The sequence below is a fragment of the Sinocyclocheilus grahami genome, unplaced genomic scaffold (assembly GCF_001515645.1).
Source record: "Sinocyclocheilus grahami isolate Dianchi unplaced genomic scaffold, SAMN03320097.WGS_v1.1 scaffold2243.1, whole genome shotgun sequence".
Taxonomy (NCBI): domain Eukaryota; kingdom Metazoa; phylum Chordata; class Actinopteri; order Cypriniformes; family Cyprinidae; genus Sinocyclocheilus; species Sinocyclocheilus grahami.
Window position 1 is genome coordinate 13,810 of NW_015507422.1, and position 27,358 is coordinate 41,167.

Consider the following 27,358-nt stretch of genomic DNA (forward strand, 5'->3'; position numbering starts at 1 on the left):
CCCCCTGAATGCATATACGCTCACTCACAGACCAGAGTACCAGAGACAACATTACTACAATAGGCTACATCAGCGGTTCCCAATTCCAGCCCATGTTCCGAAGTGAAGTAAACTTCAACGTATTTCCCCCGCTCAGTGAGGAGGGAGCAATGAACACTGTGTAGGGATCATATCGATCGAAACACAGTTTATGCACGTAGCTCACTTCTAACTAGCTGGTTATTTGAATGGGTGTGTTAACTAAGCGAGACATTCAAAATATGCAGAGCGCGAGGACTGGATTAATCGCTGGGCTACATCATGCGTCATTCACTGGTGAGAAAACTTTAAAAATACTACAATATCAGGAAGGAAGATCGGCTTGTTGATGTTTGCCTGCCATCCTCGCTCTGTCTGCACAGCGTGCGTGAACGCGCTGATGACGTGTCCTGTCTGCGCGAACAGGGTGCGCAGAGGTATGCAGATACATAAGTTGACAGGCAGGTAGGAAAGCTCGGACGAACATTTCTTGGTCCTACGCCTTCCACAAAATATATAAATACAGATGAATACATTTAGACCACTTAACTTATGATTGCTATCGGAATGTGAAGAGACTTTCAACCAGCATAACAAAAAATGTTTCTGAAGACAATCACCTATTACACCTTTAAATGCGCCTGTCGCGTGGCAACGGTGCGAGAAGAGAGCTGCCATATATGTTATTAGTTAATGAAAACGAAAATAACTGGAGCCTGAATTGTTAGCTCTTGACTTTTAATGACCGAATTACACTTTAAATGTAAGACTTACTTTAATATTGTAATGACGTGAAAAAATACAAAATATAAAGCGATTAAATGTCGACTTATATCTTACTAAAATGTGATTTTATGTTGTTTATTCTATTATTGATTATTATGTGTATAAATGGACCGTGGTGAACATATTTAAACAGGTTTTCAACCGTTTAGTTTTATGCAGCTGAATATAAAAAGTTCACTTACACACGTTACTGCCGCTCGTCTACTGCAGCTGACAAAGTTGCTAGGCAACAAGAAGAGTCCTCCGTAGGCTACACCGGTCCGAGTGCTTCGGAAGCAGCCTTGATATGCTTCGCAGTTGTAGCAACTTAGCAATAAACTTTATTCGTTTCATCTCCAAAATAACAAAGTGGTGGAGTGTAACGAAATACATTCCATATAGGCTACTTTTACGCTTCATACCTTAAGTACATTACAGTATGAAGGATAATACTTTTAGTTAAGGTTTTAAATGCTTGCATTTTTCCCTCAATGTGCTAATAGTAGTTACTGAAAGTATTTTACTAAAGTAACTCATATTTCTTCCACCAATTACTTTTTCATAGCTCGACACAATTAGTGCTTTCCTCATTTCCTTAAATCAGACCAGACCCCTGTACTGCAGGATAAAGCTGAACGTCCCAGTGCTGGACAGTGGAAATATACACACTCTGGAGACTATCCCAGATAATGCCACACCAGGCTCTCTGTAGCAGCTCGTCCAGGTCCAGCAGCTCCACCAGGGTCTCACTGCTCAGCTGAATGAAAGCGTATATAAAAAAGATTGGGAAAAAGTAAAAAAATGCATTTTTATGTATTGTTAAATTTTGATGTTGTTTTTCTGATGTTGAATTGAAGTTATTTTGTAATTAGTTGTAAAAAGTACTTTTAGTATAGAACAATTTATTTTCATTTGCAGATGTTATTCAGAGGCAAAAATAAATGTATAGAAGAATTTCTGTCATTTACAAATTATAACTTGCTTTGCAAAAATTAACAATTTTCAGAACTATTTCTCATCTTTTATTTACAAGTTTCAACTAAAACAATACACAGAAATGACTTTGCTTCATTTACAAATAATTTAAATTACAAAAGTAATCAACAACTTCATTCATTTCATTTTTAAGTTTCCCAGAATCACCATTTTCTCCAGAACTGTCCTAAAAGAAGAGAAAAAGGAAAGAAAATTATTAAGACAGGGCTGCAATCGTAAGGTTAGAAAATATGACCGCAGGACGTGCATACAAAATACTTCAAAAATCACATTTCTGGATCATCAAGTTTGCCTAAAACATTTGTGGACATAGCTTGCTACAAAATAAATAAATAAATAATAAAAATAAAAGTTAAAGACTTGTCTACTTAAGTAGCCTTATAGGCCTACTTGTTTTATTGTTGTGGGCTTTATATATGGGTGAGGGCTAATTGTTGTGAACACAAGAGGTCCTAGTGGAAATATTACAGATGGGTAATGCCTTGTACCGTGACGTCACATTCTCATTCTCTATTCGTTAGCAGCCACAGAACCATCACTTGCTATTTTGTTTGAATAAAAGTCCCGTCATCACCGGCGCGCTATGAATTCTGGGATAGGGTAGGGTGCGAAGGATCCATCAGATGTATCCTTCATTTGCCGGAGAAACGGATGACGCATTTAAAGTCGCGTTCGAATTGGGACAGTCTTCGTCGCGCCGCCATGACGCAATCGGCCTTCAAATGCGCACTTAGAAGGACATAGCCTATGAATTGGGACACAGCAATGGTTTCTTTTCTAAACAATATACAAGAATAAAAAATTACTTGACTTAAAGTAGGATATCAGTACATTAATTTAATTACCACTGAAGTGTACAGTTTTTGGGGGAGCTTCTTTTGATCTGTAAACAAAAACCTCTCGCTTAACATCATGTTCTCTTAAGTTAGGCATTTTAAATCCCTCCGAAATCATATTTACTCTCATAAATATATTAATTTTAAGTAATCATTCAATAAAGAGATCGATAAACGAGCGAGTCAATCAGCCAGTAAAATGAAAAATGACCGTTAATTTTTAAATTCTGCGAGCGCGCGGCTCTCTGTGAAAGACAGGTGAAAGCGCGTGCAGAGCAGAGGCGCGCAGTAATGAAGATAAAACAAACCCACGAATTTATTATTTCTGTTATCACTCTATGCTTAACCCTGGCTTAATATTATCATTTAAATCGCGTTTTGATTGATCTAATTTCTGTATTTTAATAAATGCTGCATTAAACGAATTTCAGGGCTCTGTATAGGTCATTACACATTAACATCTGAGACGTTTTCATTGGAAAGATAGTTTTACAGGGTTATAAAAATAACCTGAGAATAACCATAAGGGAACGTTCTGTATAAGTTATTTTTAGGTTATTTGAAAATAACCACCCTGCAACGTTCTGGGAAGGTTATTTTATGGTTACAAAAAATATAACCTAAAAAGAACGTTTCCCTAACGTTAGTATATGGGATATACAGTATATAGGTCTGTTTTCTTATAGGCCTGTATCTCAGATTCATATGTTCCAAGTAGTATTAAAGAAAATCAGTATAAAAGAGACAACACCAAAATCATCTTCTAAGCTTCCTGACTAAACAAACTCTCGCGTTGGTTGCGTGTGTGGCTTTCGTTAGGTGTCGCTATGCGCATGCGTGATAGAGAAAAACGGAAGCTTCAGCCATTTTAGGTAACGTTACTAGACTACGCTTTCTACTGTTCTAGAACATAAGCAATATAGACCTGACTGTTTCAGCATAATATAAACAACTGAGGTAATTGACCAGTAAACGCTACTCGGTGTAAAAGTCTTTAGTAGAATTGTTTCTCTGTTGGTCGGCTCATGCTGCAGGTCTCTGGTTCCGGGTGCGGCTCAGAAACAGATCTCTGACAAACACTCAGGAGTTCAATAACTCTACGGATCATATTTATGCACGCAACTCTACATCAAGATGAAAAGCGCACTTGCAGTTGTTCTTTTCCGATTATGCACGATCGGTAAGTTTGGTTTTTGAGCATAGCTGCAACACTTTCGGTTTCGTTTTTCTACTCGCTGGAAATACGCATTTTCTTATTCTCTGCTGAGTTTATAAATATAATAAACATGATCATATTTATGAAGGTGTAGAGCACCTTTTTTGTATATTGCTCAACAGCAAATGACTACATATGGTGTTAGTGCAGCGACGGTGTTACGGATCAACTGGGGATCGTTGTTAACTGGGATGTGAGCTATTTTACGTCCCATTCCAGCAGATTCGTCAAAAGCGCCTGCAAAGCTGTAATGAAAAGACGTTGGTACATTCTTAATGTTCTTAATAAATGTTGATGCAATTATTACACTGTGTTGTTTCCTCAATACCTGTTTTAATGCATGCGACACAGTTTAAGTGTCATTTTAACATGATTTCATGTGGTGACAAGGTTCACAAACCACACCCAAGTTATCTTGGCACATCCACTTCTATGGAAAATGACAATCGCTCAAATAAACGTTTATTTCAAGTGTAATTCACTTCTATATACACTGACTGAGTGAATATAGCGTTATTTAGCAGTCTGTTATTTACACTAAGTGCAAATAGCGATTCGTCTGAAAGAAGAAAGTCATGTACACGTAGGATGACTTGAGGGTGAGTAATTTATGTGCTAATTTTCATTTTTGGGTGAACCAACCTTTTAACTCAAAATGGCGATGACTTCTCTCTGTATTTCGCGGTCTCCGTGTATCGCCCCTCCCCCAACATATAACTTACAGACATGAGTTAAATTAACTTTTACAAGCCAGACAAAACTCAGAAGTAGTCAAGACAACGTATTACTTTGTTTAATTTTTAATAACATATAAACTGTAGTTCAATATCCAAAACTTAAAATGACAAATTGAGTTAAAGCGGAAAAGTAAGTTCATATAACTTATTTGGACTATGGCGTTTTACAGTGTGTAGAGAGGACTAATTGTCCCATAAGGAAGCATCCATTTGATAACTTTAATAAATATTTTCATTTTAACGATTGCATACTTTTTTTTATAATGTAGCCTATCTGCCATTATTGCCACTAAGTATAAATAGCATCTTTCTACACTTAATGCAAACATACTGCTATTTTTAAATAGTGTAAATAAAATCTATAGCTATTTGCACTTAGTGTAAATAACAGACTGCTAAATAACGCTATATTCACTCAGTCAGTGTATATAGAAGTGAATTGCACTTGAAATATACGTTTATTTGAGCGATTGTCATTTTCCATAGAAGTGGATGTGCCAAGATAACTTGGGTGTGGTTTGTGAACCTTGTCACCACATGAAATCATGTTAAAATGACACTTAAACTGTGTCGCATGCATTAAAACAGGTATTGAGGAAACAACACAGTGTAATAATTGCATCAACATTTATTAAGAACATTAAGAATGTACCAACGTCTTTTCATTACAGCTTTGCAGGCGCTTTTGACGAATCTGCTGGAATGGGACGTAAAATAGCTCACATGCCCTACCCACCCCAGAGCATCAGAGCCCAAGCTTCAGCTGGCGCTGCGTGTTCAGCTCCTCCAGCTTCCACACTGTGCTCCTCAACCTCCGAGATGGGCAGAAGCATCATGATCCTCCCTCATCCTCAAACACTAAATCCTGTGGTCTAGTCCTGTGAGGGGAACAGACTTTGACACAACACCGAATTATGACGCGGCAGTGACCTGTTTAAAGGCCCCCCGTTTTAAATCGCGGTCACCCCTACTAGTTAATGTAGTAGACGCAGGCAGTGTCTATACAGTTGGTTTTTTCAGCACTGCAACATTGCATAGGTCACAGTTGTTGCAACCACATATTTTATATATTTGATATATTACCCTCTTATTTATTTGGAGCCCTTTTCGTTTGCTTTAGGCTATTTTGTTATTTTATTTTATTTATTTTTTGTATATAATAATAATAATATTAATTAATTTTAATGTAGTCTGCCCAGGCCATAGCTAGGTATCCAGGGCCCTGGTGCATGGTGCTGTTGGCCTTCCCTGGTTGTAATCTGGCCCCAAGAATTGTCACCACCTTTCTCCCCCAAGTCTGCTACAAGTCACAAGAGATTTCCACTGATTATGATTTCTGAGTGTTTTATAAGTTTAATTTCTGACTGTTTCTGTTTGTTCTGCAGGTGTCTTTATTGATGGAAAAGAATCAAGTAATGGAGAGTTAGTGTCAGTTACGGAGGGAGATTCAGTCACTCTAAAGTCTGGTGTTACTGACATACAGAAAGATGACGAGATTGAGTGGAGGTTCAATGGAACTCGTATAGCTAAAATCAGCAGTGACTCCAGTGAGATATGGGTTAAACCTGATGGGTCATTCAAAGACAGACTGCTGCTGGACAATCAGACTGGAGATCTCAAGATCAGCAACATCAGAACCACAGACTCTGGACAATATAAAGTAAAGATCAGCAGCCCCGGAGGGTCCCCCCCAGAGATGACATTCACTGTCAAAGGTATGTCTTTTTTATATAATAGTGTTATTTATCACTCTACACTCTCAGAACACATTTGTACCATCATGTGGATGGGGCGGGGGCTGAACGTAAACGGATTTTAGACTGTTTTCAGAACATTTCCGATGGCATTTTCTTTTCATTTGACCTCTGTTTAATGAATATTAAAGTAGTGTTCATAAGCGCAGCTCTGATTTTTACAGCATTAACCAAGGAAACACTATATTGTGGCTGTCAAAGAATGAATTTGCATATTTAGCACAATTTCACAAAGCTAAAGTCACACCCTTCTGTTTGCCTTAAATCTTGAAATTATGCAATTTAATTTAAATGCACCATGTATGTAGCATCTCTTTTTGAATGTGATTTAAAAGCAGTGGTTGCCTCTAATTTTAAATAGCTACAGATATTTTTTAAGGCCTGTAATAGAGCAAATAAACATCTTGTTTATGTAGACTTTCAATCTTTCTTGTCTCTTGCTTAAAGAAAGAAAAAAAGTAAGAAAATCAGCAGTCAGTATCAGAATCAGCCCATTTGCTTGTAAAAAAAAATTGTCAATCGGGATTTGCTATAAAATAATGATTGGTGCATGTCTATACTGCATGGTCTCCACAAACAGTCATAACTTTGACTGACTATTAAGACAGAGTCGAGAGTGAGTGAGTACACTGGTCCACTTAAACATAAATATACGCACAGAGTTAATGTGTGTGTATTCTGAAAGACAATGTGTATATATACGGGTGTCCAACTTGCCCAATTCTGATGTAGTGGTGGGCCCCTTGGACCAAAAATGCCAGGGTTGTTGTTTTGTCCCAGTCCAGCTCTGCATGTAAAGCAAATATCTTTCAAAACGTCTCTCTGCCAAGAATCCCCCAGACCCCCTAGTTGTGTCAGGTTTTCTCTATCCACGCAGTGTTTGGGGGGGGGGGGGTTGTCAATCGACAACTCCACAAAGCACTACAAGTGCGTCGATATGAACACTCGTTTAAATGGCATACACACTGGGAAACTTGACTGCATATCACATTTTTGAAATGATCGATAGTAGCTGATCAATCTCGGGGGTTGGGCTGGGTCCTCTAGGCTTACTTGTCTTCGTGCTCATGCTGGAGCTGGTTCACTTACGTCGGTGCTCGTGTTGGGGCTGGTGTTGGATGCCTATTTTGGAAAGTTTTTGCTGGGATGGGCATTAAAAAAAATCTGAAATTCGCTTTTGCACCATTATCTCCTTGTATTAAAGTTAATCTTGTTCGCATTCTGTATAGTTCATGTCTGATACCACGCGCCAGCATCACGTGTTCATGAGGATTAGGCTAATCATCCCATATAGAAAACATCACAAGTGAAATTAATCATGTTTATAAAGATAAACATGGGTTTGTTATAGCCCACTTACAATTTACATTTCAGAGATCATTACATATAAATTATTAAATGCTAAAACTGACTAAATTCAAATGAACAAACTTGGCGTTGCATTTGCAACCATGTAAAAACAGGGGGTGCTGCAGCCCCCTCAGCACCCCTACTTCTAGCGTCCCTGCATGTAACTGAAGTGTAGTATCTTCATGGTACATATTTGTACCTTTCAAAAAGGCACCGCTCCAGTGACAGCTTTTGTACATTTTTTCTGAGAGTGTATGAACAATTTGAGTTCTCTGAAATTTGTATTGTTAGATGCAAAATCTGTACTGGCAAGCTCTCATTTATAGTTTGTCAGCAAATATTTACAAAGTATTTCAGTTTAAAATGACACACATAAACAAAATATAAATGTTGTTATCAGATTGTGTTTGTCTGATCATTTATTATTTAATGCAAGTGTTTCATTATTATTGAAAAACAGAATTCAGATTTATTTAAATTCTGTGGTAAAATGAAAGTGAAATAATTTTCTTTTGTTGGTAAAAGGTTTATTAGTCTTTGATTAGTTTCCCTCAAAACAGCAGCCATTGGAGACTATTTGTTTTTTGTTTGTTTGTTTTTTGTGTGTGTCTTGGGAAGAATAAGACATGTAGGTCTAGAGGCCATACAATATTGAATTTGATCAATAATTAAGAATGTATGTATTTCTTTGGCTCTGCACTGCACTCTGCACACTGACAATAAAGTTGAATCTAATCAAAAATGGGGAAAAGGCAGATTTCCAAATAGTTATTCAATTGTTCTTCAAAACATTCTCAACTACACTTACATTTATGCATTTGGCAGATGTTTTTTTCAAAAGAAATGTACACTGCATTAAATTCGTACATTTTTATCAGTTTAAGTATGGACATTTCACTGGGCATACAGTCCATGATAGTGTTAGCTAAGTGCTATGTTCTACCACAAAAATAAAAATAATTAAGAAAACAAAATTAAAAATCTAAATAAAAAAATATATAGTTACAATAATTTTTATAATATTCATATTCAATTTTTAAATAAGTTTAAAATTAGTTGTTAAATACAGTTTTAAAAATCATATGTTCTCATATTTATTGGTAACACTTTACAGTAAGGTTCATTAGTTAACTACTTTAGTTAACATCAACTAAGAATGAACAATAATTCTACAGCATTTATTAATCTTGGTTAATGTTAATTCAACATTTACTAATGCATTATTAAAATCAAAAGTTGTGCTTAATACTAGTTAATGCACTGTGAATTAACATGAACTAACAATGAACGACTGTATTTTCATTAACTAACATCAACAAAGATGAATACATACTGTAATAAATGTATTGTTCATTATTTGTTCATGTTAGTTAATACATTAACTAATGGAAACTTATTGTAAAGAATTACCTATAAGTTAAAGTTGCTTAATTAGACACAGGAGCACAGACAAAGAGGCTAGGGGTCCAAATTGTTTCATCCCAGGTGCAAACAAGCATAACAGATTGTGCACTTAATGCCAATAATCTACAGTACTGTTTTAACATTTGAGGACAGTAACCCCCGGTTTCACAGACAAGGCTTAAGCCTAGTCCCAGACTAAAATGTAAGTGAGCTGTTTCAACTGAAAGAAACTTGCATTGACTGATCTTTAAATATATCAGTGCCTTTGTTTTGTCTAAAGATGCACACCAGTAATGTTTTTTAATAAGACAGGTTCATAAAAATTACTCAAATGTCCTAATTGAACTCTATGGCCTAATCCTGGTTTAGTCTAAGCCCTGTCTGTGAAACCGGGCCTAAGATTTGTAATGCTTTTAAAACAGTGGTTTTCAATTCTGGTCCTGTGGACCCCTGCTCTGCACAATTAGTATGTCTCCCTTATTTAACACACCTGATTCAGATCATCAGCTCATTAGGAGAGACTCCATGAACTCAACTGAGTGTGTCAGATAAGAGAGACATACAAAATGTGCAGAGCAGTGGATCCCCAGGGCCAGGATCGAATACTACTGTTTTTTAAAGAAGTCTCTTCTGCTCATCAAGGCTGCATTTCATTAATTAAAAATACAGTAAAACAGTAATATTTTGAAATATTATTACAATTTAAAATAAAAATTTTCTATGTGAATACATTATGGAATTGAATTGATTTCTGTGACCAAAGCTGTATTTTCATCATCATTACTCCAGTCTTCAGTGTGTCACATGATCTTCAGAAATCTTTCTAATATGCTGATTTGCTGCTCGGTTTATTGTATATATATATATATAGTTATACTTTTGTGTTTAATGGAAGGAAAAGAAGCCACTGAACTGGTTTGGACGACATATGCGCGAGTAAATGGTTGCAATTTTCATTATTGAGTGAATGATCTTGTTAAGATGGGTTCCAGTGGTTTTCAATTCTGGTCCTGTGGACCCCTGCTCTGCACAATTAGTATGTCTCCCTTATTTAACACACCTGATTCAGATCATCAGCTCATTAGGAGAGACTCCATGAACTCAACTGAGTGTGTCAGATAAGAGAGACATACAAAATGTGCAGAGCAGTGGATCCCCAGGGCCAGGATCGAATACTACTGTTTTTTAAAGAAGTCTCTTCTGCTCATCAAGGCTGCATTTCATTAATTAAAAATACAGTAAAACAGTAATATTTTGAAATATTATTACAATTTAAAATAAAAATTTTCTATGTGAATATATAGTAAAATTTCATTTATTCCCGTTGCGCAAAGCTGAATTTTCAGCATCATTACTCCAGTCTTCAGTGTCACATGATCCTTCAGAAGTCATTCTAATATGCTGATTTGCTGCTCAAGAAACATTAGATTTACTTAATTTATTTTTTTTATAAATTGAATGTGTCCCTGCTGAATAAAAGTATCAATTTCTTTAAAAAAAAAAATTATAGTGTTATAGTGTTCCTAAGTGTAGAACAGTAGTGTATTTATCAGATTTTTCTCAAATCAACACAAGATGCCTCAGTCTAATCCATTTGGAATCACCAGAGATCAGTTGTTCAAAAGTAATCTGATCAGATTTTGGTCATCGGATTGGGTCAAATCTTGAAAATGTGTTGTTCAAAAGAGAAAAAAAAAAGGATTCTGAATTTGGATTAGATCACAAAATCCAATCTTGGTTTTGATCTGGATTAAATCCTCAGTTTGTGTTCAAAATGTTTTCGTAAGATTGGGACACTTTTGATCCAAAAAAAAAAAAGGATTATTCTGATCCCAGCAGAAGAGTGGATTTCAGGAACAAAAATTTAATAAAACTTTAAATCTGGTTAAATCCCCCCCCAAAAAATACAATATTTGTAACATGTAATATGTGCCCAAATCCCCGAACAGCTGTCAGTATCAAACAAAAATATATTTAAAGTTGTTGTTTTTTTTTTTTTTATCACTGATTGTAAACTACACTGGCACAATCATCAGAGATGGACCAGTCAGAAGTAGTTATTTGTGTAAATGCAATGCAAAACTAGAATGTAAAACATTGCCATTTTTTTCCAATCTCTTTTTTTCCATCACCATGTCCCTTTAGGGGCTCCGTAGAGCACTAATAATTCAGGGCCCGTATTCACGAAACATCCTCTGGCTAAAAGTAGCTCATAACTCGCAGATTTAGGAGAAAATCTTAAAAATAATGGGCGTGTCATTCCTAAATTTAGGACTCCTAAATCTTTGCTCTAAGAGTATTTCACAAAGCGTTTTAGCACTAAAACTAGCTCCTAAATCTGTGAAACGTTCGGAGTAGTGAAGAGGACTCCTGAGTCACTAAGACTAGTCACAAACTATCCTAAAATGGCTATTGCTGGCAATCTGCCTCGGAATATAAACATTTTAGAAACATTTAACGATAATGAGCTTTTAAAAGGTAGGCCTATCACCTTTGGTTTTGGAGGTTACCCCAACTCCAAATTTTCCTTTGATTATATCCTTAAGGACTCCTAAATCTTTGCTCTAAGAGTATTTCACAAAGCGTTTTAGCACTAAAACTAGCTCCTAAATCTGTGAAACGTTCGGAGTAGTGAAGAGGACTCCTGAGTCACTAAGACTAGTCACAAACTATCCTAAAATGGCTATTGCTGGCAATCTGCCTCGGAATATAAACATTTTAGAAACATTTAACGATAATGAGCTTTTAAAAGGTAGGCCTATCACCTTTGGTTTTGGAGGTTACCCCAACTCCAAATTTTCCTTTGATTATATCCTTATTTTCAGTAACCAGTTGGGCAAAAAGTAACAGCTGTTCTTGTGTCCAGGTTTTTTTTTTTTTTACATTTGCATGCATTATCAGCCATGATTATTCCACTCTGTTAATTAAAAGGCTGTTTATATGCATATTTACCAATTGTTTACAAGAAGCACACATGTAAGAAGCTGACAATTAGCTGAACATATAATTGTTTAATTAGTGACACTTATCCTACATTTTAAAATCTTTATTTGAATGTTGACATTTGACATTGACATAAAAATTGACATTTTTATTTTTAAACCTTTATTTGAATACAGCAACATATCGTGCTCTACAATATTACCATGAATAAATCTCTGACAGAGACTATCAGCCAATCACTGTGTGCATAGTTAGTAAGCATGCTGACATCATCCATAGCAACGAGGTCAACCCCGCCCTTTCTCTTAGCTTAAAGGGGTCATATGATGCTTTTTTAAAGAGTATATAGGTTTTAAGAGAAAACTCTTAGCTAAAAACTTTTACCTCTATTTAGGAGAACTCTTAGTTGGAAGATGAAATGTTTTGTGAATATGGGCCCAGATTTGGAAATCTGAAAAATTGTGTATCTGGATCAGGGTGATCCAATTCAATATTGCTTTGAAAAACCAACACAAAAGTAGGATGGGTTACCTGATCCTGGATAGCAAAACATGGGATTTCCAAATCATTCTGATCCAGATTAAACTTTTTGAACAACTGGCCCCAATAAATGTTTTTTTCAAAAAATGTTATGATACTGTTATTCATCATAGACACATCTAATTGAATAAATATGACAGTGAAAACCTTTATAGTATTATTTGTTCTTCAAAGAAGAATTCTTGTTCTTGTTCAAGAATCATCTGTGTGCAGCAGTGGCAGCTCTGCAAATCTTATGTGTTCTTGCAGTTAGCTTTTTAAGATATTCAGAGGTTTCATTTTCTGTAGTAATTCCCATGTGTTACTGGTCTGAAGGGCATTAATCACAGATCTTACAGTTAAACTCTTCCCAGAACTCCTAAATTCTCAGATTAATTCAGCCGCAGCATCTCGGTCTTCTCTTCACTGTAACAGTGTTAGTGTGTCCTGTTCAGTGAAGCTTATATCTGAGCACCAGTGAGGGTCTGTTTCTCAAACTAGTTACTTTTTTTCTTTCAAGACAGTAGTGTTTGGAATATTTTATAACTTTTAAAATAACAACAGACTGATGTGTTTCTATAAATATACTTCTGTTTGGCCATTTTTATAACCACAATTTGACCTGCAAGTGTCAGCTTTGCAGAGTACTAAGTCAGCACATTAGTTTGATTTCTCAAGGGTTATTATGCTACAATGTGTTTTTTTTAATTACACCGCGTGCATAATTATGAGGCACATTGATATTCCAATCATATTTTTTTTCCAAGCACATTTTACCAATTCCAAACCACATCAATCTTAATAATTACTATTAATTTTGTATTGAATTATTTATTTGTGATATATATAATTGTCCATGACGGCTGGAAGTGGAAAACTCCTTATATTCATGTGTGCAGAATTATTAGGTATGTTTTCTTTTACTGATAAAATGAGCCAAAAAAGATATTTAAAAATGATCAAATCCCTAAGAGGAATATTAAAAACTAATGCAATACAGAAATTGCAAAGTTAAGACATGACCATTGGTCAGCAAAATGCTCACTGGGTCAGCGAGGTCAGAAAAAAACAGGTGGAGAAGAGAAAACACTCGTTAACTGCAAAAGAATTAAGAATTGATGTGAAGATTTAGGTGTGAAACCATCAGGAAGCATTTAGTCTCCAGCACCACCATTTTCCAGAACGGCAACTTTCCTGGAGTCTCCAGAATTACAAGGTGTCAGGTTCTGAGAGACTTTGCTTGGGTAAAAAAATCCTAAAAATGACCCTCACTTAATTAGAATAACATGCTGAAGTATTGTGAAATACTGTATATTAAGACAAATTTTTATTTATTCCATCTCCTATCCTGAAAAGTTTGTCTTGCAGAATTGACTAAAAATGAGCTCCTAAAACTTACTGCCAGATTCTTGAAGATAAATTCTTCAAACAGAGGTACAAGAGGATGTGGTGCTGGTCCTTCAAGAGTCACTCTCAACTTATCTGTATATAAAGCCTAGAAAAAAATCAGTCTTCATGTATTTCACAATACTTCAGCATGTTATTCTAATTAAGTGAGGGTCATTTTTAGGATTTTTTACCCAAGCAAAGTCTCTCAGAACCTGACACCTTGTAATTCTGGAGACTCCAGGAAAGTTGCCGTTCTGGAAAATGGTGGTGCTGGAGACTAAATGCTTCCTGATGGTTTCACACCTAAATCTTCACATCAATTCTTAAAAATATGATCAGAATATGAACGTGCCTCATAATTATGCACGCAGTTTAGAATAGAGTAATTGCTGCTGAGGGCTGAAGCTTTTTTTCAGCTCTGGTTAAAATGTAATGAATTGATTACTTTTAATTAAATATTACCTTGATGAACATAAGCATCGATTTCTTTCATTGACAAAAAAAAAGTTTTAGTCACTCAACATTTATAGTTTGTGTGTTAGTGAATTTATGTGTAAAATCCACTCTATCTGCATTTGACTAGTTAAGATGGTTGCAGAAAAGAACATTGAAAATGTTGAAGAGAATAATTAGACAAGACTCAGTGATCTGTGTTAGATCTGTTTATAGTGACTGTTTGAAAAGTGATAACTGACAGAAACTGTTTCTGTTTGTTCTGCAGTTGTGTCTGCTGATGCAGTGAAGCCAGTGTCAGTGCTGGAGGGAGATTCAGTCACTCTACGCACTGATCCTACTTATATACAGAGATATGATGTGATACGGTGGAGGTTTGATCATCAGAACTCTTCTATAGCTGAAATCGATAGAACAGCTGGAATCTTCAACACATTTAATAGTGCTGATGGGAGATTCAGAGACAGACTACAGCTGGACAATCAGACTGGATCTCTGAACATCACAAACATCAACTGCACAGACTCTGGACTTTATGAAGCTGACATCAGCAGTACCAGCAGCAGATACACCCTACACCATACACAGTCATTCAATGTGACTGTCAGCGGTGAGTCCATCAATGTAATATTAAATATATTTAGATTAGTTCTGTGTGAATAGTTTAGATAAACTTATTTACACTGAATTAAGGCTAAAAAACTATACTGTTAGTTTATGTTATTCTCAAAATCTCAAAGCATTATACAGTAGTGGTGTTCATAATTGAGTGCATCTCCATACATAATTTCAAACATAATTTTGGTAAATTGAATTAAATTAAAAATGGAGCTATGAATCATTCTGTTCAGTTAATACATTTCCAAACACCAGTAAATATGCTCATGTTCACTTGCACTATCATATGATCTTATGAACACATTTCTTTTCTTTGTTTTTATTTAAAAGTAAATGTCTTATTAGACCTGATATGTGTCTTTCTGACAGCAAATGGCTGCTGTATAAATGAAAAACATTAACAGAGTTAAATCAGCTTTATTAGACAAGACTCAGTGAGATTTATTAACTGAAATTTATGACCAAAATAAAATTCTATCTACATGCATGTTAAGCTACCTTATGTAACATTAAAAAAATACTGATAGAATGCAAAAAATCCATATTCCAAACCCAATACAACCAAGCAGAGTCCATGATCTGGAAATGCTTTGAGACCTTCCAACTGATTTCCAAGAGATTTGAAACAGTTTAATTTGCATCACTGCTTGTAATGATCTTATCGAAATCAGTCCCCCTCAGTAGAAATCATGTTCACTTTAATTCAGATTCATTTTATACTCCAGACAGCATTACAAGATTAATCTCTCAAAACTGTTTCTGTTTGTTCTCATGTTTGTTGTTGAGACAGATGATGTGGAGTCAGTGTCAGTGCTGGTGGGAGATTCTGTCACTCTACACACTGGTCTTACTAAAACACAGAGAATTGAACAGATACTGTGGAAGTTTGGAGATCATGGCTTAACCTGTTAACAGTCGCCCCACTAGTTGAACTCAAAACAAAAGATGGCCTACACAAACTAAAACCATCGCAGTTCATGAAGTGTTTGGACTAAAGACATAATTAGGGTCTCTTTTGAAAGATGAGAGTTGTGAGCTTGTTTTTTAGGTATAAGAATCAAGTGTGTCAATATAGACTAAAGGTGAGAAGTGCTTAAAATATTTTGGAAAGTAATGATTATTTTATTTGAATAAAATCTATTTAGAAATAAATATATAAAACTGTGCCAGAGCAACTCAAAAATCAGTCTGGTAAAATTCAAATGTCTGAACAATTTTAAATTAAAATTTAAAGAAGAAGCCACTAAAAATAAGGTTCCTATAAGCTTTTCTTCTTAAAGAATGTAAATATTAACTAGGAGCATTTGAAAACTCCAAAATGACAACTGAGGATTTTTAAGTGAAAAACAGTATAACATTAATTACAAATAAACATAATTGTTATAGCTGTAAATATTGTACATATATAGTCACACTCTGTCTGGGCATAATGACAGGTGGCACAACAGTTTCTGGTGGCAATGCTTAATATCATCATTCCTGCTTTTCCATTGCCAGTTCTCAAAATTGTGAGGAAACTAATTTCCAAAGTTTCACCCAAATGTTCAAATCTCTGATTCCAATCTGTTTTTTTGTCATCTACACTTCACACATTCACACTTTTGACATTTGACATTGACTGAAATACAGCAACCTGTCTTCACTGCCATCTCTGTTTCCTCTGCTTACATCTCTATACTCTGACTCGTATGCTGCAGAAAACTTCCATCAATATACTTCCATCAATATACTCTATCTGTTGACCTCAGTCTGCACACATTTATACCTGTGCAGCACACTTCCCCAAGAGATAGATTTTTGTTATATTCAGTCTGCAAACATATTTTCCTCTGTATCAAACATTATTTAAAAAAAAAAAAAATGAAAAAAAAAACTTAGGCCTACACAATTATTGTAGCCTAATAATAATAATATTTTAGTTGTTAGCATGTGCATATAGGGCATTAGTACAGCAAGCTAGTAGTTAGTACATGCACTATAGCATTCTCAGCTACTTTTTAAATAACTATATTGCTTGATCTATTTGTTTGAGCATCCAGATCAGTCTGATAAAGCAACATTGGCTCAACCTGTCGAGTGAGTTTGTGGTGGAAAAATCCATTTAGCAAAACCAGTGGGACAAGACTACTTCCAAATAAACCTTCTTCCATATTATATAGCATGTGAAAAACAGTAGGCCGTGTCAGATCTCCAAATTATCAGCACTTATTTAAGAGTAGCTGAAAAATACCTGTGTGACCTAATACTTCCGACGGGTCCTAAAGTGTTTAGGACATTTGATGGACAGTTTACTGTCCCAAGAGGCTACGGGAGAGGATTTCAACAGGGTGGGGAAAAGTGACACAGCTGCTGTTGTAGATCACATGACAATGTAGTATCTTCAGATTGTATTCATACTACTCACATTCATACTTTATAAAACAGACATTTTAAGTCAAGTTCTTCATCGGGTGTATTACCTGCTCTGATAGTATGTGATGCTGGGAATCTCAAATTAGTGACAGACAGGGAGAGTGTTTAGAAAACCTGTTTGAATACAGTTATTATTTTTGCAATTCTGTTTGTTGATGCTGTTGGTGCAACAATTACTCAATGCATCTTTGAAAAGAATACAATTAATAAGATTTCTTATTAACAAACTTCAATGCTTGAACACCTGCACAAAGGAAACACCTGCATAAATATAACCTATGAATATAATCTCTGTCTTTGTTGGCTTTTTTTTCCATCAAAACATTACATTGGCTGACTGTGTGCAGTGAATAGTATAGGTTGTACTTATCCGCACATTACAACAATCAGTGGCACTGTTAGAACGTTCTAAATGATTTTTCAATCAGCACTCGTTGGGGCCGGGGTTATTCTTTTCATAATATCAAAAGTGATAATATAGTGTATTACCACTGAAAAACATCTCACACTGCGTAATGTATTAGAAAATTGACACAAATTATAATAATCTTTAAAGATATGTTACGTAAACAAAGCGGAATTCATCAATATTCCTCTTAAATCACCACTTTCTGAACTAACACACATAAATTATTTTGTGGTCTGGATAATTAATACGAAATCTGCACTGATATTTTTATGATTGAATTTATCTGTCATCGTCACTGGACAAAAACTGTTCAGAGCTCCTCATTTTAATGTTGCGTGTATTGTTGTAAGGTGTTGCAAACTCTTACAAATTAAACTGATTTTAGGCTATTGTTTTGATTTTATTATCGTAAAGTGGTTGAGTCTTTAAACCTTCAAATGGCTTGTTGTTTGTCAAAATTAATTAATATGTTGATAGATAAAGCATGGCGTAAATGTAAACTAACAAACCTTGGAACCGTCTATGGTCTTGTGTAAGTTAAGGGGTTAAACGGCATTGTTAACAAGACATGGAGCAACATTGATCTGAATCTTGAGACCAGAGACCTCAACATCAGTAACATCCAAATAAATCAGAGTGGACATTATAAAGTGGAGATCATTACCAGAAGAAAGATCTTACACAGGAAATACCGAATTACTATTGGTGAGTAGATTTTTTATTTTTTTTTGTAAGGTAAAAGGGGGAAAGATGCTTCTCTTAGAAACAATGCTCATATACTTTTAAATTGTAATATATTTAGATATAAGTTTATTGTTTAGATAACATATATAAATATGAACAATTTATAAGTCATTTACTCAGTCGTGGTATTGAGAGTAGAAGAGAGCGCTGGTTATTCACTCCCCCCACCCACAATCCCTGCCGGTACCAAGACTCGAACTCACAACCTTTGGGTAATAAGTCAGACTCTCTAACCATTAGGCCATTTTATAATTAAAAAAATTACAAAATGAGTAAATCAGTACTTGCAAAAGTATAAAAAATTTATTTATTGTATGCAACTCTGTTCAGTGTATTTTTTTTGTTTTTTTGGTCTTCGTCCTACATACCTATCGATGACATGTAGGATTGAACTATTTTTATATCAAAAAAGCAACAACATATGTCTAACCAAGTTATTTTCCAAATTTTAAGTTGGTATAAAAAAATGAGGTTCCCATGCGATTTTGTTCAGGCACTATACCAGAAATGACCACAGGGGGACCACATATATTGTTGATGCAGTCACCTGTGACAAATCAATACATTTCTGTCAAAATATCACTTCTACCACAAAGCAGTCACCTAATATGGAACTTTGACTGTCAGACCTTTCCACTGTGTTTTGTCAATATAAAAAAAAAATCGATTATAAAATAGTGTAGTAAATTTTGTAATATGGCACTTGACATCACAAAGGGCGAGGAGCTTTTAAAGTAATGTCTGATTTTAAAATGGTTTTGATATGATGAATTTTGAGTTTTTTAAATTTAGAACAATACCTAATTTGATAATTACTAAAATATGTGATGGGGGGGAAAAAGGCAAAAAAATTAAAAAACTGCTACGTGTCCCAAGAACATTAATAAAAAGCAAAGATGTCTGAAATGTACATCTAATTCATGGAAATACTATATAATAACCCCATTTATTACAATAAGTATTACATTATAAGAATAATAACATGCAGCCATTCATCAAATGTGCTGAGATAAGATTGTGTGATATGGGGTCATCTTACCCTAATGTTATAAGATTATAACATTATATTGGCTGACTGTTTACAGTCATAATGTTATAAGAAGATTCTATAATTAACTATAATGTAATATTCTCATTTTTGAAGGTTCAATATTATTAGTCTTTCTGGGTTGTACTGTGAGCTCTGAGGTTGTTAATTGAAGGTATTTCAGTTGTTATTTACATAGTTGTTAACAACTTGTTTTTAAAATAATCTTTATTAAATCTAGGGTAGGCAATTTTTTCTACAAACATTTTTGTTATACTGGTTAAAAGTCTATTCACATCCTGGTAATCAATAGTTAAAGTGGTCTAAATATAAATATAAATAATTCTTCTGTGGAAGGCTCAGGACCATAAAATATTTGTCCAATCATTACATTTGACCTGAATGCAATGATAGGATGTCCTGCCCACCTGTCAGCCTATTTATTTGCATACCACAGCACAGCCAGTAGTGAGAGTCTGAGGCGGGGCTTCTGTACAAAACATTTCACAAATCAAAGAGTCACAGTGCGCGTGATCACTGAGTAACCAGCACATATATATATATATATATATGTATGTATGTGTGTGTTTTTTTTATGTACTAGCAGTACAGTGCGATTAATTGTTGCATTCATTTTCAGGAATGGATTACTGTTCTAATTATTTAAATTTAATTGATATACCATAGTTGCTTTTAGTTGTTTTTGGGAAATGTACCCCTGGTTAATAATTAGTGAAGCCGGTAATGATGCTTCATTTCTCTTTCTGTTCATTATTCACTGTTGTGTTCAGTTTCATAATGAGCTCAAATGTTAACCTATATTTGATCAGCTGATCTGATGAACACATTTCTCTTCTTCTCTTAGTCATTCCTTTGATGGAAATGTCCTGTTAGACTTGAAATATGCCTTTATGACCAGTAAAGTGTTGCTGCAGAATTTATACTTTAATTTAAACAACTGAGAGTTAAATGAGCTTTAATAGTGTTTTAAAATGTTTCTGTATGTATTTAATTCATGTCTGAGTCGCTGTTCCTCACTGTTCTTCATGTGTTTGTTGTTGTGACAGATGCAGTGAAGTCATTGTCAGTGAAAGAGGGAGATTCTGTTACTCTACCGACTATTACTGAAATACAGAATGTTGATCTGATACTGTGGATGTTTGGGTCCATTGGCCTAGCTGAAATCCATAAAACAGGACAACGATTCTACATATATGATGGTGCTGATGGGATATTCATAAGCAGACTGAAGCTGGACAATCAGACTGGATCTCTGATCATCACAAACACCAGAACCACAGATCCTGAAGATTATGTACTGAAGATCATCAGTAGCAGATGCACCATAACCAGGAGAATCACTGTTACTGTCACTGGTGAGTAGATCACATCTGTCAATATAAAAGCGGTCTTATTTAGATCAGAGCTCTCAGAACAATTCTAAAGTTAAATGAAGTGTTCACAACTCTACACTACATTTGAATAGCTAAACATAACATTTGTATTTTAAACTGGTGTACTTTGTCAGTTAATTAAAAAAAAATACTAAGACAGTTCAGCTGCATAATTCATGCTGCAGTGCATGCTGGGAGTGATGGATGAGTTTTGTACTATGCTGGTACCCAGCATGCATTGTGGCATGAAGCTTTCTGATTGTCACCATTGATGAGATTTATACGCTGATTGTTAATGTCTGTACAGCTCTAAATTAATGGGTTTTAATCATGGGGACCCACTACTGCACATTTTGGCCGTTTCTCAAACGGAAGGCTACATCCTTCGGCGGTCGCAATTGTAGGCTGCATACATCATAAAGAAGATCTTATTTTATAATATTAACAGTTATAAATTTGACCATTATTCTTAGTATATTGTAAATTGTTGTAATATGCTTATGACTCGCGAATATAATGCTCAGTTAACTGAAATAAACCAGGCTTGGTGACATATGCAGCCTGCAAATGCGACCTCCGGAGGATGCAGCCTTCCCTTTGAGAAACGGTCAGCGTATGTCTATGGGATGATATTAGACTCAAAATGATTAATAGATGCACGCACAATTATCCATGTACTGCATAAATGTTATACCTGTATCTTACTAACCACAAACAAATGCCTTTCAATTTGAGTCTGTGGAATTCAGGATTAAATGATTGTGCAGCGATTTTTACAAATACAGACATGTTTCCGAATAAAAATAATCTGTTCTGCATTAATATATCATAAATTGCTCATGCAAAAAGGAATCCGTGCATATGTGGATCAGGTGGCACGCGTGCATTAATTAATGTCTAGTTCGAGTCGATCTTGTTCAGTTCATTTGGATTTTGAGACTTCATTTTCGCAGTTTACAGCATTTCACGTCCCCCACACACACAACTACCAACGAACAAGGTCCAGTGCAATTCATTAATGTGTACACGATTTGAAAAATTCGCAAATGTGCGTCACTACACTGAAACAAATGCTTTTCAACCGGTGTCTGCAGAGTTAAGAATTACATTAATGTGCAGCATTTTGTTCAAATAGAGACATATTTGTGAATAGAAATGTTATAGTTTGTATTAAAGTATCATGATTTGTGCATGTAGCGATTAAAATGTGCATTTGTGGATCAGGTGAGACGCGTACATTCATTCACGTCTCTTCTGAGTCGATTCTATTTTATTCATTTGAATTTTGAGACTTTCGTTCAGCCCTTTTAGCCTTGCCCAATCCACACACACACAGCTCGCGATCCACGCGCAGCTGAGCCACAGAAAATCAGCGACCTCTAGATGGCACTAGCCCCAGTCACATGTGCGCATTCCATTGAGTACGGTTTCATGAATGTTACATTGTGTTTTCTTTGTTTCCTTTTGGTTTGGCTATTCTCATCTACCGTATAAATATAATAAAGATGTTTTATTGACCTTGTTCTAACTTAACTTGCATGTGAGTGTTTTGACAACATGATCAAATAAAATAATTTCCAGTCATTTCCAGACAAAAGCATTATTAAATAATTTACTTCTGGTTTGTGATGCAGCTGCAGTCAGATCTAGTACCGCTTCATCGTTCATCAAATGCTTCTTTGTGAACTCTCCCTGACACTGTGCCTCGTTTACAAAACAAAATGCTCTGAACAATCTTCTGACACAATCCGGGATGCCATTAAAAATAAACTATCCACTTGTTCCTTACGCTGGGATCCTTCTGATATCTGTACAAAGATGCAAACGAGCTGTTTAAACCGAAAGTTCACTCCATTTATCCTACTGACGACAGACATAAGCGTGTGGACTGTGTCTGTGTGCGAACGTGCATCTGTATACTGTTTCCAGTGTAGACAAGCGGCACTGATTGTAATTTCTATTTGCTTTTAACGCAGATGGTGTGCGAGGTGTAACTGTTCATTGATTGCATTATTTTTTATATGAAAAAGCAACGCCATATGTCTAACCAAGTTATGTTCCAAAGTCGAAGTTGGTATTAAACAAATTGAGGTTCCCATGAGATTTTGTTTTGTTATCTTCTGTGGAAGGCTCAGGACCATAAAATATTCACTTTCCGCGGTTTCCATTTGGTCCAAATGCAATGATAGGATATCCTGCCCACCTTTCCACCTATTTATTTGCATCCCCCCACACAGCCAGTAGTGAGTGTCTGAGGAGGGGCTTCTGTACGGTAAATTCCATTGATCAGAGAGTCAAAGCGAGCACCGATTTGCCATTTGCCTGTGATTTCACAAAACCTGTCGGCAAGTGAAAATCAGGGCTAAAATCATGCAGTGGGAACTCGGCATTATTTTACATATTCAGTTCATGGAGCTCTCTCCTATTAGGCTGATGATCTGAATCAGGTGTGTTAAATAAAGGGAGACACACAAAGTATACAGGGCCCATATTCACAAAACATTTTATCTTACCACTAAGAGCTTTCCTAAATAGCAGTAAAAGTTTTTAGCTAATAGTTTTCTCTTAAAACCTATTCACAAAGCTGCTGAGATAAACTTTTACTAAGGAATAGAGAGAAGTATTAAGCTAAGAGTGAGGGCGGGGTTGACCTCGTTGCTATGGATGATGTCAGCGTGCTTACTAACTATGCACACAGTGATTGGCTGATAGTCTCTGTCCGAGATTTATACATGGAAATATTTAAGAATAAAGATAAAGGTTTAAAAATGTTGCCACATTTAAATAAAGATTGTAAAATGAAGGCTACGTGTCACTAATTAAACAAGTATATGTTCAGCTAATTGTCAGCCTCTTACATATATGCTTCTCTTAAACAATTAGTGAACATGCATATAAAGAGCCTTTTAATTAACAGAGTAGAATAATCATGGCTGATAGTAAGACATGCAAACGTAAAAGAAAACCAAACTGGACACAAGAACAGCTGTTACTTGCCCAACTGGTTACTGAAAACAAGGACATAATCAAAGGAAAATTTGGAGTTGGGATAACCTTCAAAACCGAAGGTGATACCTTTTTAAAGGGGTCATATGATGTGATTTCAAATTTTCCTTTCTCTTTGGAGTGTTACAAGCTCTTGGTGCATAAAGAAGATCTGTAAAGTTGCAAAGACTAAAGTCTCAAATCCAAAGAGATATTCTTTATAAAATTAAGAGTTAACCATTCCTACCTAAAACGGCTCGTTCTAACACGCCCCCACATATCTACCTCACTATGTGGGAAGATTTGCATAACGCTTCGACTTTGCTATGACAATCTGGCGCTTCTGAATCAGCGACTGTAAGTATGTTTTGTTACTAGTTTAAGTATTTGCTATTAACTGTTCAAATGGGGAGTTTTGCGCAGCGCAGAACGCGTTGTGTGCGTGTGTGTGTGTGTGTGTGTGAGGGGAACAGGGTCACAGGAGAGTGAACTGTCTGTCAGAAATCATAGCACGTCAGCTGTCTTAACCGCGGCTTGTGTACTGCATCATCACTGTGTCTGTCACGCTACTCTGTTGCCCTTTCGGGCTTGAACTGATGGTAAAACTAATGACATTATTATCTGTTTTAATATTTACTTTGAAAGCTAAGCTCACGATTATGGTAAGGGGTGTTACATTTCTGACGCATGCTTGTGGTGTTCGGCCAATCACAATGCACTGGGTCAGCTGGCCAATCAGAGCAGACTGCGCTTGTCAAAGGAGGGGGCTTTGTTGAAAACGAAGCGTTTGAGAGAGGCGGGGCATAGAGGACCTACAATAATGTACAGTATTTGAAAAATAATGTGTTTTTTGAACATTAAAGCATGTCAACATATTCTGTTACACCAAATACACAAAATAATGATCTTTAAAATAGCATCATATGACCCCTTTAAAAGCTCATTATAGTAAAATATTTCTAAAATGTTTACATTCAGAGGCAGATTGCCGGCAACAGCCATTTTAAGATAGTTTGTGGCTTGGTCTTAGTGACTCAGGACTCCTCTTCACTACTCCTAATGTTTCACAGATTTAGGAGCTAGTTTTAGAGCTAAAATGCTTTGTGAAATACTTTTAGATAAAACATTTAGGAGTCCTAAATTTAGGACTGACACGCCCATTGTTTTTAAGATTTTCTCCTAAATCGGCAAGTTACGAGCTACTTTTAGCCTTAAGATGTTTTGTGAATACGGGCCCAGAGCAGTGGTCTCATTAGTTTAATGACTAATAAGTCTGATGGCCTTGATTAGCTGGTACAAGTGTGTTTAATTAGGGTTGGATCTAGACTCTGCTGGACAGTGTCCTGTCTCCAGAAACAGGTTTGGACACCATTGATCTGAATAATGCAGCATCTGAAAAAACATTTTGTGCAGAACATGTTTTTAAAATCCTTCAGAATATCATTGTCACAATAGCACTAGATTTCGGGCTGTTACTGTAATCAGTTATGTGAAATTATGAACACATCACCTCTCCTATGAAAGATTGGACTCTGGATGAGAGCAGGCCACCACATGATGATGATCACATCATTGCTATCACCTAGTGTCATTTTCTCTTAACTGTTCTTATTTTTGCAATTCTTTTTGATGATTCTAGTGGCACTTGAATAACTTAATGCATATTTGTCAAGGCTATGAATAAGGTTTCTAAATACAAACTTCTATGCTGAGGATGATTGTGAAATACAAACTATGATCTCTGTAGTTCTTTGTTGGCCATATTTTCTTTCATTAAAACTTTACAGTTGCTGATTGTGTGCCGTGAATATTATAGTCTGTGCATAGTTAGACTTCACATCTGTTGGTGGTGCTGTTAGAATGTTTTGAATGACTGTCCAATCAGAGCTGCACAAAGAACGCTGGGGGCGGGGTTATAATTTTTGTAAGACTGAAGTAGTAGATATAGATAGATAGATAGATAGATAGATAGATAGAAAAAAAATCTGATTTGGTGTTCTGGATTAACACAAGATCAGCACTGATGTTTGCATGATTTAATTTGTTCGTCACTGGGCAAAACTTGCTCTTTCAATGTTGTGTATTTTGATGCAAACTCTTGGTATGAATAAAAGGGATGATATTGCAATGGCATTATGATAATAAATCCCAATGCTTGAGTCTTTAAACTTTCGGATGACTTGATGTTTGTCAAAATTGAAGAAACTTATAAAGTTTGATAGTAATAGCATGCGGTAAATGTGAACTAACAAACTTTGGGACTGTTGATGGGCTTAAGCAAGTTAATGGATTAGAGGGTGATGCGAGATGGAGCAATATTCATCTGAATATACTCAGACTGGAGTTCTCACCTTCAATAACTTTAATAAATTACTGGGAAAGTGGTCAAGAAATTCCATATTGATATTCGTGGTGAGTAGATTTAGTGATTTCTCCCTCACGTTCCGGTTGGGGCGGGGGTGTTATTATCTTAATGTTATTACATTCTGTATAATTATATTATATATCATAGGGGCCTACTGTATATGATATAATTTATATAATATAATAATATACAGTTAATACAGTTAAATATTTTGTTTTTTAGTGTACAAATGTCTCCAGTAAAACTACAGTTTTTGTAATATTTCATGTGGTTCAGTAAAATTATTTTTTTCTGAACCGTGAAGCGTCCCCTGCAGAAAGAATAACTTTATGCCCCACAGAAAACACATGATCAAAGCATGTAGCTGAATGTAACAAATATAGATGTGCACAGTTTTTCTGAAGCCATCGGCGGGGGTGGCGCCGGAGCTTGGTCTTGTCATCGCTGCTTGCACCTATATTAGTGTTTGTTATAGATCAGACACAGTAACACTAATCTCTGTCTCTCTTTATCATTACAGTAATAGTTCTTCACTCATGTTATAGTGCTGATGTTTCTAGTGTGTGTTATAGATCAGACACACTTTCACACTAATGACTGTCTCTCTTTAGCTGTTCCATATTCAGGTCTGCCTCGAGCTGCTGGAGTATGGATTGGTGTTGCTGTTGGTGTTATTCTGGTGGCTGCATTAGTTATAGCTGCTGTTGTGATGTACTATCGCCGGCGCAACAGCTCTGAACTAGAAAGACAAAGTAAGTATCATACACAATTTATGTAATTGTGAAAAAAAAAAACTAAAAGTCTGCATAAAGCTGCATCTCTGTGTGTCTGTAGAAAACTCAAACTTAACACAGTTTCTGCAGATATTATGATAGAGTTTGATCTCAACAGCTTTTTCTGCATGTTTGTGTTTGTAGGAGTGTGATATGCCTTTAAAGATATTCAATATTAAACCGCATTACAGAAGAAACCCCATTAATATAGAAATACTCCAAACTATCTCCAAACTAACATAAAAAGAGTC

At 35.7% G+C, this 27,358-nt stretch overlaps 1 protein-coding gene across 2 annotated transcripts; it reads left to right on the plus strand.

Moving 5' to 3' along the window:
* The first annotated feature begins 3,452 nt into the window (after positions 1–3,452).
* Positions 3,453–27,358, plus strand: LOC107574475 (uncharacterized). Of its 2 annotated transcripts, XM_016260905.1 has the most exons (7): positions 3,453–3,487; positions 3,650–3,795; positions 5,954–6,283; positions 14,649–14,990; positions 20,658–20,966; positions 22,961–22,963; positions 26,946–27,358. In XM_016260905.1, the coding sequence occupies exons 2-7, from the start codon at positions 3,750–3,752 to the stop codon at positions 27,110–27,112; spliced, it is 1,197 nt and encodes a 398-aa protein (XP_016116391.1). In that variant the 5' UTR covers positions 3,453–3,487; positions 3,650–3,749; the 3' UTR covers positions 27,113–27,358. The 2 variants fall into 2 exon arrangements, with proteins under 2 accessions (XP_016116391.1, XP_016116392.1); XM_016260906.1 differs by lacking the exons at positions 3,453–3,487; positions 22,961–22,963 and having other exon boundaries at positions 3,506–3,795.